Source organism: Rhodnius prolixus, unplaced genomic scaffold, assembly GCF_049639745.1.
Source record: "Rhodnius prolixus isolate KJV_2025 unplaced genomic scaffold, Rpr scaffold_31, whole genome shotgun sequence".
Classification (NCBI taxonomy): Eukaryota; Metazoa; Arthropoda; class Insecta; order Hemiptera; family Reduviidae; genus Rhodnius; species Rhodnius prolixus.
This window is the reverse complement of record NW_027411586.1, coordinates 490,491-512,967: the sequence shown is the minus strand read 5'-3', so window position 1 is coordinate 512,967 and position 22,477 is coordinate 490,491. Positions and strand designations below refer to the sequence as shown.

Below are 22,477 nucleotides of genomic sequence, written 5' to 3'. Positions count from 1 at the left end.
TCTTACACTTGTTAAGGGGAAGTATAGCAATCGTTTCAAATTATCGAAACGTGAACCGATTTTCATGAATAAAGTGTCATTCGAATCGAAATTTTGTACAGATTTGCACTTTAAAAGTCTCGACGCTGTGCCTCATAAGGAGGGGAGTTTGCCCCACCCAAGTAAGGCCCTTTCTAAAACTATTATTACCAATATTTCTATAACGGTTAGTCCGATTTTGATAAAATTTAGTAAGAAGAAGTGGTTAAAGCTCCTCTACGTGGCTGTGAAGTGCCATCATGCTCTTACACCTACTAAGAGGAAGTATTGCAATCGTTAAAATTTTCAATGAGTGAACCGATTTTCATCAATGAATTGTAGTTCGATTCAAAATCTTTGCCTCTTTGCCTTTTTGGGAGAAGTACTGTAATCGCAGTTTATTTTTCTTACTCCTCTTAAAGGGAAGTACTGAAATCGCAGTTTAATTTTGCTATTTACGTACAAATTACATTCCTATTTTATTCAAAACGCTTTTTTCAAAAAAATTGTTATTGAGGATGGTTTGGGGACCGCAACTATAATCATTCTTTAAAAAGATCTGTCCAGTGGTAGTAACTCCGACTTAACACCTTTTCAGGTTATAATGATAAAATTAAATTTATTATTCCCAATTTTAATAAAATCTGAAAAGCAGATATGTAACTTTGCAAAACATACAAAAAAGAAAATCTATCCAAAAGGTACAAAAATCTCTTTAACAAAAACTTACAGTTTAAAATGTTAAGTATAAGGGTTGATTAAACGCCAAAAGGTACACAAATCAGCAAGTACCCAACATTTCATTAATACTTCATTGATATTATTTTAAGTAATTTTACTACATTAATTTTCATTAATATTTTTTTGAATTTATTAGATATTTCACAGACCCTTATGCTGGCCACTTCATTCATTTTCTTTTTCTTTTCTTTTATGATTTAAGTCGCGTCAACATCAAGGTTATTGGCGCCCGGAGCTTTTTTCAGTGCACTGCCGGCCTCCGGACAGTGTTCTCTCGTTACAGACAACTCTGTCCATCACCCGGACAGTAAGCTGTAAGAAGCTCTTAGAAAGAGAAAATCTAAGGGTCAGCAGCTAGATTCGAACCCGGAACCTCCACGTGGGAATCCAATATGCTAACCGCATAGCTAATCCCTTCCCTTTGTTCATTCATAATATTTTATTTTTTTGTTATAATTATGATAAAATGTACATTATATTTTCGTAATTAAATAGGTACTTTATTTTAGCTTTATTCCAAATTATTCTTCTGATTTATCTTTATTATGCTCTTTATTCTGAATAGTCACATATATCGTATGTGTGTACATGCACGTTAAAGTAAAAAAAGACAAAGGCAGAGTCGGCTACTATTTAAATTTGAATCACGGATTTAAATTAATATTTCAGTCTAGAATTCGTCTTTCCGAAGTATTTGTGAGCACAAATAACGCGTAGGTAATATCAAGTAAATTATTCAACAATAATTATTCATATCTCAATTGTAATTTAATGTAGTCCCTCTAATTTTACTTATAGTAAAATACTGGAATAATTATGTTAGCTGTCATAAAAATATGCATATCTTATTTATCTTATTACAGTCAATCTAAGTTAAATGGTGTTCTACTTGAACAAATATTTTGTAGATTAAAATGGCCAGCATAAGGGTCTGTGAAACATCTAATAAATTCAAAAAAATATTAATGAAAATTAATGTAGTAAAATTACTTAAAATAATATCAATGAAGTATTAATGAAATGTTGGGTACTTGCTGATTTGTGTACCTTTTGGCGTTTAATCAACCCTTATACTTAACATTTTAAACTGTAAGTTTTTGTTAAAGAGTATATGTAAAGAATCGAATAAAAAAGCGTTATGGAGTTTAGGTTTAAAAAAATTAACACATCGTCAGATCGGGCTATACGAAACAGTGGATCGGTTACTCGGGCATCATTTGTACGGTAAATCGGAAGATATGAGATATATCAGCACCACGTTTCGCGAGAATAGAAAACTATGTTTAAAACCGTTTAACCAATTACAAAATATGCCGGCTAATTCAACGGATGTATATTTGAAGTCATGGCTAAACGATTACTATCCGAATCGACCCGACCATCTAGAAAATTTAAACGTATACGACTTCTGTCGTTATTACGATCTTTCCCGCAATCAATTAGAAGCCGATAACCGAATAAAATTAAAAAATAATGTTGTTTTAAGAAAGCGTGGAAAACCGTACGTAATTCAACATCCGATGTACAAAACGCTAAATACAGAACAAGACCGAAATAAATATTATCATTCCCTTTTACTTCTTTTTAAACCGTGGCGAAATGAATCGGATATTTTAAAAGGTTCAGGATGCAGACGTGGCGATGTTGGAAGTTTGCGCGGCGATGTATACTAGTAATGACGATCGCGATAATAATTTATTTAACTTAAATGAAGATCAAAGCCGGATTTTTAATAAAATAACTAAAACACTTATCGACCAAAGTAATAATAAATGCAACAGTCAAATTAAATTATTCGTTTCTGGTGTAGGCGGTACGGGTAAATCGTATCTCTTAAAAGCGTTAAAAGTTTGGATTAACAACACATTTCCGCCTAAGAAAGACACTGTTTCAGTGGCTATAACGGCTCCGACCGGCCTGGCTGTCACCATTTACCGGCTTTTATCGCTCCCGGTTGAGCACCAACAAACCGCCGAATATAATAAATTAAACGTTGAAAGTTGTCGGGCGATTAGGCACGTACTTAAAGATATGAAATTATTGATAATCGATGAAATTAGTTTAGTTTCGAGTCTCGTTTTTGCTTATATTCATCTTCGGTTGACGGAAATTGCCAAAAATAATGAACCTTTCGGTAATCTTAATATCTTACTTTTCGGAGATTTGTTACAATTGCAGCCCGTCAAAGGTAATCAAGTTTTTAAAAAGTTAACCCGCATCGAATGTAAATCCAAACTCGGATCCATCGGTTCAGTTGATCTTTGGTCGATGTTCGAATATGACGAATTAAAAATTAACGTAAGACAAAAAAATGATAAAAGCGGTTTTATAAATACCTTGCTCAATATTCGGTCGGGTAATGTCTGCGAAGAAGACATCTCACTATTAAACTCACGTCTTCTACCAAATAACGATTTAAATAATGTAATTCAAAGGTATAAGGAATTAGTCGATTCCGGTAAAAATCCGTTATGTCTTTTCGCGACTAAAGCTCAATGTATAACTTTTAATAAACTTTATTCGGATAAATTCGCGAAAGAAATAGTTACAATTGATAGTATCGATGAAATTGATTATAATTCCAAATTGTCAAATAAAAAAATAAAAGATTTGAACTTGTTAATTTCTAAAATTTCGGAAGACGTCTCTAGCACAGCTAATTTATCTAAAACTATAAATTTATTTGTGGGCGCTAAAATAATGATTAAAAGAAACATTGATATTGCTAACGGAATTGTAAACGGAACAATTGGTGTAGTGGAACGGTTTGTTTATAAAGGAAAATTCGTTGAATCATTAATTGTCGTCGTAAATAATAAACCCTTTACTTTAGAAAGGGTACAAGCGCGATTTCAATTAATAAAAAATATTTACGTGCATAGGAAACAATTTCCGGTGTCTCTTTCGTACGCGGTAACCATCCACAAATCTCAAGGCTTAACCTTGGATTGTTTGTTCACGAGTTTAGGTAAAGAAGTGTTTGCACCGGGCATGCACTATGTAGCTCTCTCGCGGGTCACTAATTTAAACGGTTTGTATTTAATTGATTTCGATTCGTCAAAAATAAAAGCAGATACGGACGCGATAAATGAATACCGTCGTTTAAATAAAATGATCCAATCACCATGTTTGCATACTGCGAATAATAATATTTGCGTTTCCCCCACCATCAAGTTAACAAAAACAAAATGCCTTCCTCAATCATATGATCATCGCGAAATTTGTTCGAAAACGGAAATATTTGGCTTAAACAACTCTGACGGCATTTCTCACTGGCGTCCGTGATTTATCACTACGGTTCGGGTCTTAATTCCGGTCACTATGTTTGCGCGATAAAAAGTCAAAATAATTCGTGGACTTTGCTAAATGACGAGATTATTAATTATAATTTTAAATTTAATCCGGCATTAAAAGACGCGTACATTTTAATGTTAAAAACAAAAACAATGTGAAAACAAAAACAAACCCGATATATTTTAAATTTAAAATCTTTAATTTCGGTCACTTAGAGAGCCAGCAGGTAACGGACATTTGGACTGACTGCATGTGATTTTTATTTAATAATATTATTAATCTGTTTGTGCATGTTTCTGTTAAAAAAATCATTGATATAAAATTTGTTTTTCGCTATGAGTCTTTTTTGTCCCGAAATATTTTTTTAATCGATGTGAATGAAAATACATTAATGTTATTTTGTTTTTTTGTAAGAAATGGTCCATCCTTTTCAAAGAAGAAATATATTTCATTGTAATTTACATTTAATTTGCGATTAAAACAAATTCTATGTCATATTCAACGATATTTATGAGTTAATTTCTTCATTTTATTAATTTGCATATTTTGAACAATTTTAGTCTATATTTATAAATTTTTGAAATTCTACGTACCTATAGATGAATCTTTCACAGCTGATGACTATAAACATTAAATTAAAAAGTTCTTGTTCAACTTCTTTTCCGATTTTTTTAAATCTTACGCTCGTTTTTTGTTTTTTTTTTAATAATGCAGAAAAGTTTAAATTGCCCAACCAAAATTAATTTTCTGTTTGATGCAGTTGTCAGAAGGATTGCATACCTACTTCAGAGGAAGCTAAATACATATTGTTTAATAAATACTCCTCACTGTGAATGGTTTGTTCTATATAATTATTTTTTTTACATCAATTGTACTTTTTTGTTATGTGTGACTAAAACTAACTGACGGACTAAGTCCGCCGAAGCCGGTCCCAAGCCCAGGTTGTAAAAGGATGAGGGGTCCGTTACATTATGTTGTAGATTAAAGGCAAACTGTACGCAGAGAGATCTTATTCAGAGATGTCTATGAAGTTTAAATATTGTTCGTCATAGGACTATGAAACTATAATTAACACTTCCTAAAAGGTACAAAAATCTCCTTAACAAAAACTTACAGTTTAAAAAGTTAAGTATAAGGGTTGATTAAACGACAAAAGGTACACAAATCAGCAAGTACCTATCATTTCAATCATACTACAGCTCGTAATAATTTCAGCCATTTAGAAACATTTTCTAAAAGCTTATTTTATTTAAATTGGTTTCTAATTTTTCGCGATTTTTATAAAAGATTTCCGAGAACATTCCCCTGTGAACAGTGTCTTAATGTATCCTTACAGAAGATATTAGAAAAAGAATCCATTGTACTTTCGAAACAATTGATATCATTTAAGTATAACTTTACTGCATTAAATTTTCATTAATATTTTTTACATTCTATTACACGTCACAGACCCTTATGCTGGCCATTTTTTTTATCAATAAAATATTTTCTGCTAATATAAAAATGCAGTTTATATTACGGCTTAATAAATGTTAGTAAACAGGCATTTTAATTTAACTCCGTTCCCAATTATTTTTGTTTTATCTTTACTACGCTCTTTATTTTGAATAATCATCACTCGACCTGGCGAACCCTACTCAAATCACACGCACAATGAAATAGAAAAAGATAAAGCTAGAGTTTTTCTATCACTGTTAAAAATTGAATCACGGAGTTAAAAGGAATTCCACTCTTGAATGGCTAATAGCCAATATATACCTATTTGTAATAATAATCCATTCTAAATTATAAACAAATGAAGTCCCTTTAATTAAATACTTATATAGAATTTTAATAATCAAATAATTAGTAAAAGTAACAGTAATGTCCTGATCTAAAAATATACGTTATCTTAATCCATTTTACAGAGGAATCAAAAAGCTGTAGAAGGAGGACAGGAGAGTAGACGGATAATAGGCAGACCTAAAAGGAGGGGAACTGAAGGAGCATCTCAGAAAGCTGGGAATCAGGCAATGGAAAAAAAGTTCTGGACAAAAATGCTTTGAGAACCATTACTGTCGAGATTAACGTCCTATGCAGACTGTTGCACTAAAAAACAAATAAGAAAATTCATATGTATAATCAGATGAGGACAGATTTAAAGGAAGCTGTATACATTAATATATTGTATTACTATAAATATTTGTAATTAATTAACTCTTATTTTTAATTAACATTTGACCATTTGGTACAGTATAGTGCCAATCCGTTTAATCAAAGGATAAACTTAAACCGACGATGTATAATTTCCTAAATTGCACTTAAATATAAACAAGTAAAAGTAATAATAACAATAATTGCGTAAATATATGTTGGTAAGGTGAATTTTCTTAAAAACGTTTTATGATTTTTTGAATTGTTTAATAGAATAGCGTCTCATTAAAAACCTATGCATTAATCGTTTAATAACTCCTATTACAATCAATATGAGCTAGAGGGGTGCTACTCTTCCCTGAGCAAAAATATTTTATTGATAAAATTTGGCCAGCATAAGGGTCTGTGACGTGTAATAGAATGTAAAAAATATTAATGAAAATTTAATGCAGTAAAGTTATACTTAAATGATATCAATTGTTTCGAAAGTACAATGGATTCTTTTTCTAATATCTTCTGTAAGGATACATTAAGACACTGTTCACAGGGGAATGTTCTCGGAAAACTTAATAGTAAGAGAAATCTTTTATAAAAATCGCGAAAAATTAGAAACCAATTTAAATAAAATAAGTTTTAGAAAATGTTTCTAAATGGCTGAAATTATTATGAGCTGTAGTATGATTGAAATGATAGGTACTTGCTGATTTGTGTACCTTTTGTCGTTTAATCAACCCTTATACTTAACTTTTTAAACTGTAAGTTTTTGTTAAGGAGTATATATATGTGACTACTCAGAATAAAGGGCATAATAAAGATAAATCAGAAGAATAATTTGGAATAAAGCTAAAATAAAGTACCTATTTAATTACGAAGATATAATATACATTTTATCATAATTAGAACAAAAAAATAAAATATTATGAATGAACAAAGGGAAGGGATTAGCTATGCGGTTAGCGTATTGGATTCCCATGTGGAGGTTCCGGGTTTGAATCCAGCTGCAGACTCTTAGATTTTCTCTTTCTAAGAGCTTCTAACAGCTCACTGTCCGGGTGATGGACAGTGTTGTCTGTAACGAGAGAACGCTGTACGGAGGCCGGCAGTGCACTGAAAAAAGCTCCGGGCGCCAATAACCTTAGATGTTGACGCGCCTTAAATCATAAAATAAAAGAAAAAGAAAATGAATGAACTGGCCAGCATAAGGGTCTGTGAAACATCTAATTAATTCTAAAAAATATGAATGAAAATTAATGCAGTAAAATTACTTAAATAATATCAATGAAGTATTAATGAAATGTTGGGTACTTGCTGATTTGTGTACCTTTTGGCGTTTAATCAACCCTTATACTTAACATTTTAAACTGTAAGTTTTTGTTAAAGATATATTAGTGGAGATAAGTGGAATGATGAATTTGAGCGTTTAGCTAATTTTTTGCATAAAATTTCTGTTAATGTTATTTTGTTAGGGGATTTCAATGTTAGAGTGGCTGATTTGCAGTCTATACCGGCAGATCTTGTAGATGGTAGACTAGGATTAAGCGTAGATAGGAAATCAAAAGATATTGTAATAAACAATAAAGGTAAAATGTTTGAGGTATGTGCGATGAATGTAATTTAATTATATTAAATGGTAGGACGACAAGTGACCCAGATGGGGAGTTTACATTTATTGGTGGACCTGGGAATTCTGTAAATGATTTATGTTGTGTATCTTGTGATTTAGCTGGATTAGTCAGTGATTTCTGTGTGGTACCGCAATTGTTTTCGGACCACATGCCGCTTCATTTGTCTCTCAGTTTGAATACAGATGTTAGAAAGAACACACTTTTACCGCTTCTCCCTAAATTAACTTGGACCGTATCTGATGACAAACATTTTGGTAACAAACTGCAAAAAATTGTTAATTGTAATAATAATATTCCATTAAATACACAAGAAGCAATAGATGTATTTATTAAAATGATTAGAGATGCATCCACTTTGGGTAATTGTAAACAAAGAGCTGTTAATAATGGAAGAACAAAACAAAAAGAACAAAACGATATGGAATGTAAACAATTAAGAAATAAATGTTTTAGACTTTTACATCTGTTTAGAAAAATTGGGTTAGTGTTTATCAAAAACAAGTATACTATTTGTAATCGAGAATACAAGTTTATATGTAAAAATAAAAAGAGAGAATATTTTTTGGCATTGAATGAGCAATTGAAGAAGGTTCAGAATTCTAAAGATTTTTGGTCAGTTATTAAAGAATTGAGAAATAAGAATTTTATCTGTTCACCCGCAATTAAAAATAAGGAATGGATAGAGCATTTTAGCAGTTTGTTAAATCCTGCAGGTCATTCGAATTTAATAAGTTTTGCAGCGTCTTTAACAGTGGTAGCGGTCTTGGATAAAGAATTCAGTTACAAGGAGTTTTTAAAAGTAATAAATAAGGTAAAGATTGGAAAAGCGCCCGGTCTTGATCGCGTTCCTTTTGAATTTTATAAGTATAGTACACAACATTTTTTGGAGAAATTACTGAATTTGTTCAATTACATTTATGAATCGTCAGATGTGCCGGCGAGTTTTTCGCGATCAATTATTTTTCCATTACTTAAAAAAGGAGATGTAAATGTTGCTGGGAATTACAGAGGGATTTCTTTTTTGGACTGCATTTCTAAATTATTTACTGGTTTGCTTTTGCAGAGGTTAGAAGCATGGGTAACTGAAAATAATGTTTTGCTGGAATACCAAGCTGGATTTAGAAAAGGATATTCCACAGTGGACAACATTTTTAATCTTCTTAACATTATTAAATTGACTAGAAATAAAGGGGAAAAATTATACTGTTGTTTTATTGATTTTAGGTCGCCGTTTGACTCTCCAAATAGAAATAATATCTTTTATAAATTACATACAATGGGGGTGTCTACTAAATTCATAAATGCGGTACAAGGTTTGTATAATCAGACCGAGGTCTGTGTGTGGACTCCGGTAGGCCTTACGAGAAGCTTTCCAACGAAAATGGGTTTGAAACAGGGATGCTTGTTATCACCACTGTTGTTCTCGTTATATATAAATGATATACATGAGGCCCTAGAAGGTGGCATTCGTATTGCGGGTATAAATATTAGATGTTTATTATACGCCGATGATATTGTTATAATGGCTGATCACCCCTCCATACTTCAAAGAATGTTAAATAATTTGTCTCGGTATTGTGATTGCTGGAATTTATCAGTGAACCTTACCAAGTCGAAAATAATGGTTTTCAGAAATGGTGGGAGGTTAGCGCGAAATGAACATTGGTCATATCTTGGAGAAAATCTAGAAATAGTAAATGACTATAAGTATCTGGGGATTCGAGTGTCGCCAAGGCTTTCTTTTAGACAGCATTTCTTAGAAAAAGTATCTACTGCTAAATTTGGAATAAATTCGACCTACAGCAGCTTATTGAAAAATTATGGTGTCCCCATATCAGCGAAATTGGAAGTTTTCAACGCTGTTTCAAGAGCAGTTATTTGTTATGCTGCGCAAGTTTGGGGTTTTAGGCGGTTTGTTTCTATTGAAAGAGTATTCACCTTTTTCATCAAAAAAATATTCTCTCTTCCACGAAATTCGCGGACTACATAATATATTTGGAAACAGGGGCTAGTCCGTTATATATCTTTACTTTATCTCTGCATATCATATATTCATAAGGTATTGTCATTAGATAATTCCAGGTTGACCAAGTTACTTGCTCAAGAAATCATTAATAAAAAACTGTTTTGGCACGAGAATTTTATAAATTTATGCAAAAAATATGATTGTGAGGTAAATTATAGTAATTCAACTAATATAGTTAATTTATTAGATAAAATTAAACATGAATTTAAATGCAGTTTATTGTCAAAAGCAAATCGTTCTGTTTATCATAGTATATATAGGGATTTGTCATTGAGTTTACAAAATCCTTATATAGCAGATGATAACAATTTTATTTTAATGAAAAATGTTTTTAAGGTAAGAGGTCAGCTCTTAGGACTGAATTTTAGAATTGGGAGAAGTGAGCAAGAGCATTTATGCAGTTTGTGCAATCTGGGTCAAGTGGAAGATGTCTACCACTACATTGCCGTTTGTCCTGTTTTAAAGGAGTTCAGAATTAAATGTTTTGGGACAAAACAATTAGGTGAACCCCAATTTTTAGAGTATTTGAATGGTAAGGACTGGGCACAGCTTAATATGTATTGTATATGCGCAGGTAGATATAGGAAGTTTATGATAGAACAGTTTAATTTTTACTTTCTTCTCTTAAATTTTATGTATTTTTGTTTTATTTTATTTTTTTTTTGTTTTGTATCCAGTTAGAATTTTAGTTACGTGCTTCTCTGCTGATGGACCAAGTCCATGCATTTGTGTTATATATTGTAATTTTTCTTCATTACGTTTATTGTAAATTGAAAATATACACCTTATTATTATTACTAGCTGACCCGGCCACGCGTTGCTGTGGCTAAAGTTTTTGTTATATTACATTATAGTAAACAATCTAGGAGGAACAATAAGAGAACATCAGTCACGGAGTCCACTATGCTTTTTCACACAGATGGTATTTGTAAAAAAATATGGTGATCTCCTTATTTGACTTTCTACTACTATAACCCTTTAGTACAATGAAATTATTTACGAACAAAGACGAAAATGTTGATGTTGGTATATAAATTCACTGGATTGAGATTTGAAGGGGAAGTACGTTGAACAGAATTAATTAAAATGTTCTTACACTTGATATTAAGCAGAAATCAATAGGTACAAAATAAAAATTTATCAGATTTATTATTTCCATTTAATTTTATAACAAATATAAGTATATTACAGTATAATACAGTAAATAACATGTGACGCTTAAACTCATGAATGAGGTAGGCAAGGCAGACAGTCTTAAACTTTTAAACATTAATATCTATTTTTTTGAATTATAAATACTTTCAATTTCAATTTAATTTAACACCAATCGGTGCACAATGTTTTTGGTTAACCTGTCTTTAGCTAACACAAATAGATTCGACGGTTTCCCAACACGTGAACACGCAACATATAGTTGCCCATGAGAAAAACATGGATTTTCCAAATCTAAACCACAAATGGACATTGTTTGACCTTGAGATTTATTTATAGACATGGCGAAAGCTAAACGAATTGGAAACTGTAGCCTTTTGAAGGGTATGGTAGAATCTGATGGTATCATCGGAATACGTGGCAGCAGGACCACTTTTCCTTTAAACTTCCCAGCCAAAATGGTTGCTTCAAGAATGTTTCCGGTGATCTTTTTGATGACCAAACGCGTACCGTTACATAATTGAGGTGGATTCAAATTACGGAGGAGAATAATAGGGGAACCAATCTTTAATCGAAGATTATGTGGTGGCATTCCAGGGATATCTAATGAATTTAAAAATTCAATCGGAAAATTTACACCTTCATTTTCATCAACAACAGTATCGATTGATTTAAAAGACATCAGATCGCCTGGTAACAACTGTTGTATCTGGAAGTTAATTTCGTCAACATCAACGTTTTTGGCTGCCAAAATCGCCCGTTGACTAAGCCATTCATGATTCAAATAATTATTCTGTATATCCGGGAAAATACTCTGAATCAATTCATTTTTATCTTGAACAACAGTGCAAAAATTGTCTGGTAGTTTAATGCATTGCGTATTTGGTTGCAGTTCTATTTTACCGTTCCCAATATCTAGCAGTTGTTCGGAAAATATTTGTGCTGATGGATCATTTTGCAATTGTACTCGCATATTTATGGTCAATCGAAGTGTTTCAACACTTCGCCATAAGAATGATTGTTTCAAACATGCATTAATCTCATCCGCGAAAGTAGAGCGAGGTATAACCGGTAAGGTCTGCCGGAAGTCACCAGACAAAAGTAAGATAGCACCACCGAAAAGTTTATTATTGCTGTTTAAATCTTGCATAGTTGTGTTTAATGCTTCAAGTGAATATTTGTGTGCCATTGTGCACTCATCCCAAATTATTATAGAACTCTTCCGCAACACTGCAGCTATTCCACTATTCTTTTTGATGTTACACATTGCATCTGGTTTATTATGAACGTCCAATGGCAGCTGCTCGCGTTGTTGAGGTTAGATTTTTTCGGTGGCATTTGACTGAAAATAATAAATTAATCGTTTAAATATGAGAAAAAAAAAATTGAAAATCATTCTAATTAACTTTTATAATTATGTGATAATACTTACATACATATATTCAAATTAAATTATAAAGTTTTGATCAATGAAGCACAAATAAGTAAAAAACAGGATTAATTTCACTGTATTATCTTCATTATAATATGAATTCAATTTACACTTCAGTCTAAGTAACACGTGGCCGGCTATGCTAACACCAAAAATTTAAAAAGTGGAAATAATTGAATTATACGGTATTTCGTTCACTACAAAATAAATTTAATTAATTTTATAGCGTCAACAACACGTGGTAATTATGCTGTTAAAATGTAGCTTATATGACACGTTCGTAGATTTACCATAGCAGCGCCATCTATTGATTACTTACTCAACCCAGTCGAAAGGTATCGACATCTGTTAGAATCATTTGGAGTTAACAGATAATTGTGACTGTCAAATAATAACAGACAAATAATTAGCAATAAATTAAAATTGCGACTATAATTTGAGATTTAAACTATCCTATCTCTCAAGTTGGATCGAACTGCACATGGTGTGCGAATTTTATTATAATCGGTTAAGTGGTTTAGGAGTCCATTGAGGACAAACATTGTGACACGAGATTTATATATATTAAGATTATTATTATTCTCTCGCAATTTTCCAAAAAACTACTCGATAGATTTTCTTGAAAACTTATCAATTTATGTTTAGTGATAAAGTCACAACATACAAAAAAATTCAAGTCACAATTCCCAATAAAACACACTTTTATAGGAAAATAATCACGAGCACTAGCACACGATGTTAACTGTTCAACTGACAGATTCCAACTCAAGAACTTTTAATAATGTAAACTTTTAATAAAATAAATTGAACAGTGGTCAAAGTGACTAATACAAATAAAATATTTAACTTCTAATTACATTAATGTGAAAGAAGTTAGAAATGTTTTGCTATCGAATAATTTCATTTTAATGGTAGTTAGAATTTTAGCTGCCTTACATCAATCACATTCATACACTGTACAGAATCTGCACAAATCCATTCATGGTTTATGGGGATTTTACACCTCCCCAGTGACCAACATTCAGGTTTGTGTGCAACTCAATGCATTCGCCAGTGACCACATTCATACTTCAAGGCAAAAATATTTCCGGCTCATTCCAACCAAACTTATTATTGAGCCAGCAATAGATGGCTTTAATTCGATATTGCGTACATTTCTCTTTACAAGTATTGTGTATAATACACTGATTTCTTACTGCTTCTAATGATTCAAGTTTTGGACGGTCATAATCTTCTAAATTAATTACACAACAACTGTACAGATTTTCCAAAAGAAATCTTTTCTTTTCATAACCCTTAACAAAGACAAATTTATAATTACAATCAATAAACTTGAAAATATCTCTAATCATTTCATATTCAATCTCTTTAACAAAAACTTACAGTTTAAAATGTTAAGTATAAGGGTTGATTAAACGCCAAAAGGTACACAAATCAGCAATCACCCAACGTTTCATTAATTCTTCATTAATATTTAAGTAATTTTACTGCATTAATAGATAGATAGAAAACATACTTTATTATCATATTTACAAACAAAATAAATAAAAATTACACATTTGAATCGTATGAATACTGACATGAGTACAATCGTCTGTCAGGAAATTGTGGCTGACATTTTAAAGAAGAGAGAAAAAAAACAAAAAAACATTTTCAAAACTTATAATACCTTAAATAAATAGAAATCTTGTTAATTTAAGGAATGGGAAACGGGCTCTAAAGAGATAATAATAACAATAATATTAATAATAATCAAAATAGTAATAATCAAAACTACATCCGAGACATGGGTTGGTATTACTGTTTAATAGTTGAAATTTGCTACTAGAAACATTCTATATGCCATAGATTCTTTAATATAGGCAATTAATGGCAGCCAATTGGAACCATTCAACAGCAGAATCATTTCACTTTCTTTTAAGGTCACCTTGTCAAAGAATTTCTTTCTTATAAAACCCAGTATTCTACAGTGACCAAGAAAGTGAAATACATCTTCATTGACGCCCATATTGCACATACTGCATGTGTAGTTTCTTCCTTGAATGTATGGCTTATAGTTTAGGTCAAGTAGCTCTCCTCTTATCTTCATAATTAGACCCACGCTGTAGGCATCCAAACCAATATAAGTGGAATTTACTTTAAAAGATAACTTGCTATAAATTTTATGGTACGTATTATTAAGAGCTTTGGAAATGTTACAGTTAATATAGTACTGATTTAAAGCATTAATAATCTTGTTAATTTCAGCACCAAACCTGTCAGGAGACTGGAAATCTAAATTAACATCACATTCCAACTTTTGAAGCCAATTGGCCAAATCTTTAGACCACAAAATTTGTTTTCTAATTATTTCCAGTGCCAATTGTTTAATTAAACGATTACCATCCAAATCCAAAATCTTTTTAATGAATCTCAAAAATATTGAGAAGGTAAAAACATGTAATGGGCTTGCACCTGTTTCTAAGTAGAGAACATAATTAGGTGTATTTTTTGGCAAACGATACAGTCTCTTAATGTACAGCCTCTGTACTTTCTCTAATCTTTCCGAGTACTGGGCACCCCAAATTTGACAACCGTACGTAAGGACAGCTCTTGTTACCGAGTTAAATACTCCAGCTAGAGGGGTGCCACTCTTCCCTGAGCAAAAATATTTTATTGATAAAAAAATGGCCAGCATAAGGGTCTGTGACGTGTAATAAAATGTAACAAATATTACTGAAAATCTAATGCAGTAAAATTATACTTAAATGATATCAATTGTTACATAAGTGCAATGGATTCTTATTTGTTTTGAATATCTTCTGTAAGGATGCATGAAGACACTGTTCACAGGGAAATGTTCTCAGAAAATTTAATAGTAAGAGAAATCTTTTATAAAAATGGCGAAAAATTAGAAACCAATTTAAATAAAATAAGGGATTAGCTATGAGGTTAGCATACTGGACTCCCACGCGGAGGTCCCGGGTTCGAATCCAGCAGCTGACCCTTAGATTTTCTCTTCCTAGGAGCTTCTTACAGCTCACTGTCCGGTGATGGACAGTGTTGTCTGTAACGAGAGAACACTGTCCGGAGGCCGGCAGTGCACTGGAAAAAGCTCCGGGCGCTAATGACCTCAGCTGTTGATGCGCCAAAAAAAAAAAAAAAAAAAAAAAAAAAAAATAAAATAAGCTTTTCCAAAACGGTTCTAAATGGCTGAAATTATTACGAGGTGAAGTGTGATTAAAATGATAGGTACTTGCTGATTTGTGTACATTTTGTCGTTTAATCAACCCTTATACTTAACTTTTTAAACTGTAAGTTTTTGTTAAGGAGATTTTTGTACCTTTTGGATAGTTTTAATTAAAGTTTCATAGTCCTATGAAGAACAATGTTAAACTTCATAGACATCTTTGAATATGATCTCTCTGCGTACAGTTTGCCTTTATATCTGCAACAAAATGAAACGGACCACTCATCCTTTTACAACCGGGGCTTGGGACCGGCTTCGGCGGATTTAGTCCGTCAGTTAGTTTTAGTCACACATATTATAACAAAAAAGTACAATTGATGTAATAAAGTAATTATATACAACAAACCTTTCACAGTGAGGAGTATTTATTTAACATTATGTATATTGATTCCTCTGAATTAGGTCTGCAACCTTTACAACTGCATCAAATTTAATTAATTGTAGTTGGTTATCTTAAAGTTTTCTACATAATTAAAAAAAAAAACTACGAGCGTAATATTTCAAAAAATAGGTAAAGAATTTGAACAGAAACGTTTTAGTTTAACGTTTTTATTACACAGCTGTGAAAGATTCATCTAAATGTACCTAGAATTTCTAACATTTATGAATAGTAGAATAAAATTATTGAGTAAAATTGTTCAAAACATGGAATTAAATAAAATAAAGAAATTAACTAATAAATATTGTAGAATATGACTTAGAATTTGCTTAAAACGCAAATATATATGTAAATTACAATCAAATAAATTTCTTCTTTCTTTGGGAAAATAATATGTGGTGTGTTTTTCGATTTCTTGTTACAGACAACAGTGTATATAAAAAAAATCTTAAACTTCTATACTCAATTACAATAAGCCATGAAAAGGCGGGTGGGTCGTTAAGGCGAAAGACTTAGGGTCAAATTGGCCCATATCTTAATAAAACCTAAAATAATATGTTTTTATTCACGGCGTTGGAAAAAATATATCGGGACAGAAATAAAGATTCATTGCGAAAAACAAATTCTATTTCAATGATACATTTTTTTTAAACAGAAACAAAAAGAAACATGAACAAACAAATTAATTAATATTTTCATTAAATAAAAATCACATGCAGGTCAGTCCAAATGTCAGAATGCTGGCTCTCTAACGACCGAAATTTAAGAGTTTAAATTTAAAATATATCGGTTTCGTTTTTGATTTTACATTGTTTTTGTTTTTAAAAATAAAATGTTCGCGTCTTTTAAACCCGGATTAAATTTAAAATTATAATTAATTATGTCGTCATTTAACAAAGTCCACGAATTATTGACTTTTAATCGCGCAAACATAGTGGCCAGAATTAAGGCCCGAACCGTAATGGTAAATCACGGACGCCAATGTGAAATTAAAACCGTCAATATTAATATTATTTTCATCGAAAGAGTGAATTTCATTTAAAACACGATTTCCTTGATAACGCTTTAGTATAACTATTAGATAATCCGATACCGAACTTAATTTACTTTTAATATAAATTTTATTTTCCCCGCATTCTGAACACGTGATATCCGATAATTTATAGTCCAATAACGTTAGAAAACTAACCGGCTCGTTATTTTGGACGACCCCGAATTCTACAAAGTACATTACCTCAGGATTAATGGGAACGTCATCCCAATAATTATTACAATTGAAACATTTTCTTACGAATTTAACTGTGCAATCAAATGACTTGCTCGGAATGTAATTTTCTGTTTTTAAAGCATTTATTACGAACGATAGAAATTCTTGCGCGTCTTGCTGAATATTAGCGTTGAAGTTTAGTTCGCTATCGTGAGCAATTAATTCGCGGAGTCGTTTAGTATTTGATTCGTTTATACCAAGATTTATTCCGGTTGTTAAAATATTAAATATTTCGCAAGTTACGCTCACTGTTTTGTAATAATCACGAGTTTTTGGATCCGGAAATCTTATTTTTATATAATTGGAGAGATAATTTTTTAGGTTAAATTTAACGCGATCTATATTAATTAAACACTGTGCAACAACATTCGCGTAACATGAAACGCCGTCAGAATTTGTTAAGCCAAATATTTCCGTTTTAGAACAAATTTCGCGATTATCATATGATTGAGGAAGGGATTTTTTTTTGTTAACTTGATGGTGGGGGAAACGCAAATATTATTATTCGCAGTTTGCAAACATGGTGATTGTATCATTTTATTCAATCGACGGTATTCATTTAACGCGTCCGTATCTACTTTTATTTTTTACGAATCGAAATCTATTAAATACAACCCGTTTAAATTAGAGACCCGCGAGAGAGCTACATAGTGCATGCCCGGTGCAAACACTTCTTTACCTAAACTCGTGAACAAACAATCTAAGGTTAAGCCTTGAGATTTGTGGATGGTTACCGCGTACGAAAGGGTTTATTATTTACGACGACAATTAAAGAATCAACGAAATTTCCTTTATAAACAATCCGTTCCACTACACCAATTGTTCCGTTTACAATTCCGTTAGCAATATCGATGTTTCTTTTAATCATTATTTTCGCGCCAAGCATACGTTGAAAAAGTCCAAAGATTGATTTATCATTCAAAAAAGTATAAATATTCAGAGCTGTGGAGTGTACGGGGAGTGGTGTGCTACGCTAGTGTTGGTGTGGAAGGGATAGTGCATGATAACTTCTAAGTGTACTGTCAGGAGTGGGAGATCTATCGCTGTCTCTCTTGCACCAGACTCACTACCTGCTGCCTCGACTTGAAATTATTTATAAGTATTCCGTGAAAGTTTTAAATCTTTTAATTTGATATTTACATGTATTTTTAATAAGTTTAATCATGTCGGTTGACAAAGCAGAGTTAATTCAATTTTTTGATAACTTTAAAAAGGATATGAGGTCGGAAATGAAATCAGTTGTGGAAGAAATAATACAACGTGAAATTAATAAATTAAATGTTTCTCTGGTTTTAGAGGAGCATGAGAAGAATTTAAAAAATTTAAAGCAAGAAAATGTTGAGTTGAAGGCTCATCTCAACAGGCAACAAAGAGTTATGGAGTCTTTCCGGAGGCGTAATAATTTGGTACTGTTTGGACTGGATGAGGTGACTGGAGAAAACAATGAATTGTTGGAAAAGAATATCTTGGATTTATTCAATAATGTGTTGAAGGTTCTAGTATCTAAAATTGATTTGAATTTTGTCAGAAGAATAGGGAAAAAGGGAGCTAAGCCTAGGCCAGTTGTGGTTTCACTGATCTCTAATATGCGAAAAAGAGATTTGTTACAAAATGCCAGAAAATTGAAAGGTAGTAGAATTTTTGTCAACGAAGATATGGATAAAGAAACTCAACTAGAGCGAAAAGAGCTACTAAAATTCCATCTACATTTTAAAGAAAAGGGTCACGATAGTAAAATGAGAAGAAATGGATTATTACTGGACGGTAAATTTTGTCATGTCTCCGATTTAATTAAAACTGCTGGTTTGACAAGAACATCAGAGGTTGATACGGAAGGCTATGATAAGGAGGATCAGGGCGAGGAGGAGGGAATATCGCTAGATGTTAAAACACCAAAGAAGCGGAAAAGGCTGAAGAAAACTTCTCCTAAATTTGTGAAATATGGCGATTCCATGGAAATGGTTCGTAGGCGCAGTGAATCTATCTCTTCAGTTCAATCACAAAAAAAGTAGAGAAGAATTTTCCAGGTAACAAGATTAATGATTTTCTTAGTGTTGTCGGTTATAATATATCTGGTTTAAAAAGTAAATTGTATAATAGTGATTTCATTTCATTTTTAAGTAAATATGACATTTTTATTTTGTTTGAAACGTTTATAAGTGAAGAAAATTATATTTTGATTTTTAAAAAACGGTTTAATGAATATAAAATTTTGTGGATTCCAGCAAAGAAAAGTAATAAAAGAGGAAGAGCTAGTGAGGGCCATATTATTGGGGTTAAAAAAATATTGATTAATAAAAATATTATTCAGTTTAAAACTATCCTTAATTACAATATAATCAATGTCACCCATGCTATATTAGTTATTTTATTGTGCCTGTATATTTAAATTGTAATCATTGGAGCAATGATTTTGAGGAATTGTTTCAGGTATTTGACAGTTTGCCCAATTCTAATTTCATATTAATTGGCGATTATAATGGTAGAGTGAGTGAAGCACAAGTGATACCCGGTTCCTTATTATCAGGTTCGCATCATGTTCAATGTAGTAGAAACTCTAAAGTCTCTATTTCTAATAAAAATGGTAATCATTTGCTTTCTCTTTTTGAATATTTTAATTTAATAATGCTGAATGGCCGGACAAAAGGGGATGTTTTAGGCGAGTACACGTTTGTTGGGGCGCAAGGTTCTTCTGTAATAGATTATTGTGTGGTATCGTTAGATATACTTGACTATGTGTTAGACTTTGAAGTAGTACCTGTACCCTTTTCTGACCACTTGCCTGTTGCTGTTAAATGTGTTAGTGTTAAAACAACTTGTGAGGACGTTATACCGTTAATTTCTAAATTAAAATGGAAACCACAGAATTGTAAAATTTTTCGTGATGAAATAGAAAAACGAGTTTCAGACATTTCATTTGTCTCTGACGATCCTCATGAAAATTTGAGTCACCTAACCGATTTAGTGTTGGATTTTGCGAAAAAATACAATTTATTAAATTACTCAGGTGAAAATTTTGCTAAAAAGCAGGAATGGTTTTTTTTTTTTTTTTTTTTGGGCCTATGCCTGTGGCCATTAGCCAACGATTCAAGAACAGTATGTTCAATATTTGAAATTAACTATCATTTCCACTATTAAATCATTTAAGCTTACACTTTAATACATCCCTCATTAATAAATTCTGTTAATTCTTCGCTTGTGGATCTAACTTCCTGTATAATGTTAATATAATTAAATGGACTTTTTATCTTTTTTTGAAGAGAGCTGAACAGTTTGACTCTATAGCTACTATATTTTTTACATTCCATCAGAATGTGCTCCAAATCGTCAAGTGTACCGCATTCTGTACATACATTAGTATTAGCTCTTCCTATTCTATTTAAGTATGCACCACAGAGTCCATGATTGGATCTGATTCTATTAATTATCCTGATGCTTCTTCTATTTAAATTGAGGTCAAGAAACCAAGGTTTAACACCTACTAGGGGATTACTTTTCTTATAGAAAACTCCTTTATCAATCAAATCATATTCTCTCTGCCATTTATCAAACATCCTAATGGTTTTGATGGTTTGATAAGGTTTGTGCGGTAATGCGTTCTAGGATGTTATTTATTAAAGATCTTTCGTAAAACTGATTCGAATACCATTAAAATTTTGTATTTAAAAGTATCTAGGGATTATAAAAAATTATGTAGAGCTAAAAGAAAGGATTTTCTTGAAAATACAATTGATAAATTTAAAAGTGTTCGAGATTCAAAAGAATTTTGGAATCTGACCCGCGTATTTAGAACCAATAGCTTTAAATTTGATAAAAATATTCTACCTTCAGAATGGTTTCAGTATTTTAAAAACCTATTAAATCCTCCCTTGAGCCCAGACAGAATAAATTATGCCGAACCATATATAATAAATGATTTTCTTGATGCAGAATTTGATTTCTCAGAATTGTTATGTGTTCTTCAAAATTCTAAAAATAATAAGGCACCCGGTTTAGATCGTATTCCATATGAATATTTTAAAAATACCCCTGAGATTTATTTAAAAAAAGTATTATCAGTTTTTAATAAGATTTTTGAAAAGGGAAGTGTACCTGAATGTTTTAAAAGCTCTATTATTTTTCCCCTTTTTAAAAAAGGTAACATGCAGGAGGTTAGTAATTACCGGGGAATATCTTTCGCAAATACGATCGGAAAAATTTTTACAGGACTTCTGTTAAATAGATTAACAGCTTAGGCGGAAGTGAATAATGTCATAGGGGAATTTCAGGCAGGTTTCCGTAGGTCGTATTCCACCATAGATAATATCATGAATTTGATGAGCATAATCAGCATCAGGTTAAACATAAAAAGAAAAAAAGTCTATGCGTTTTTCATTGACTTGTCTGCAGCTTTTGACAGTATTGATCGTCATGCATTATTCTATAAATTATTAGAAATGGGTATGTCTAGTAAAGTTATACGGGTGTTAAGTAGTTTGTATACAGATACGAAAGCAGCAGTATGGTGTCGAAATGGCCTAACTGAATGTTTTGAAACTCATATGGGTGTAAAGCAGGGTTGCCTGCTTAGTCCCTTTTTATTTTCTCTTTTTATAGCTGATTTGGAAAATTATATTGAAGGCGGCGTGCAGGTTAAGAATACTGTGGTCAAGTTGTTGGCTTACGCGGATGACCTCGTTTTACTTGCTACTGATAAAATTGCATTACAGCAAATGATTGATTCTTTTAGTAAATATTGTCAGCAATGGAATCTGAAAGTAAACTTAGGCAAATCAAAAATAATGGTATTTAGAAATGGGGGTAGACCAGCAGGGAATGAAATATGGCATTATAATAATACAAAAATTGAAATTGTGAATTCTTATAGGTATCTGGGTATCACGCTCACTCCTAGGTTATCTTTGGTTAAGCATTTTAATGACAGAATTCCGAAGGCCAAATATGCGCTTAACTCTTTTAATAATTTAATATTTAATAAAGATGTACCTTTTTCCTCAAAGTTGCAAATTTATAGTTCGGTGAGTAGAGCTGTAGTTTGCTATGGGACACAGATGTGGGGGTCGGCTTGGTACAATGAGGTGGAAATATTGTTGAAATTTTTTATTAAAAGAACGTTTAATTTGCCAGTAAATACACCTGACTATATTCTATATCTTGAGACTAGAGTGATGCCCACATTTC

At 31.8% G+C, this 22,477-nt stretch overlaps 1 protein-coding gene across 1 annotated transcript; it reads right to left on the bottom strand.

The window, feature by feature from the left end:
• Positions 1 to 11,149: 11,149 nt before the first annotated feature.
• Positions 11,150 to 12,256, bottom strand: LOC141448411 (uncharacterized). The gene has a single exon (XM_074116769.1). The coding sequence runs from the start codon at positions 12,254 to 12,256 to the stop codon at positions 11,150 to 11,152; it is 1,107 nt and encodes a 368-aa protein (XP_073972870.1).
• Between the last annotated feature and the right edge of the window lie 10,221 nt (positions 12,257 to 22,477).

Bases quoted from the DNA above. Each gene is read 5' to 3' on its own strand.
- LOC141448411 (XM_074116769.1), bottom strand. From the start codon at position 12,256: ATGTGTAACATCAAAAAGAATAGTGGAATAGCTGCAGTGTTGCGGAAG.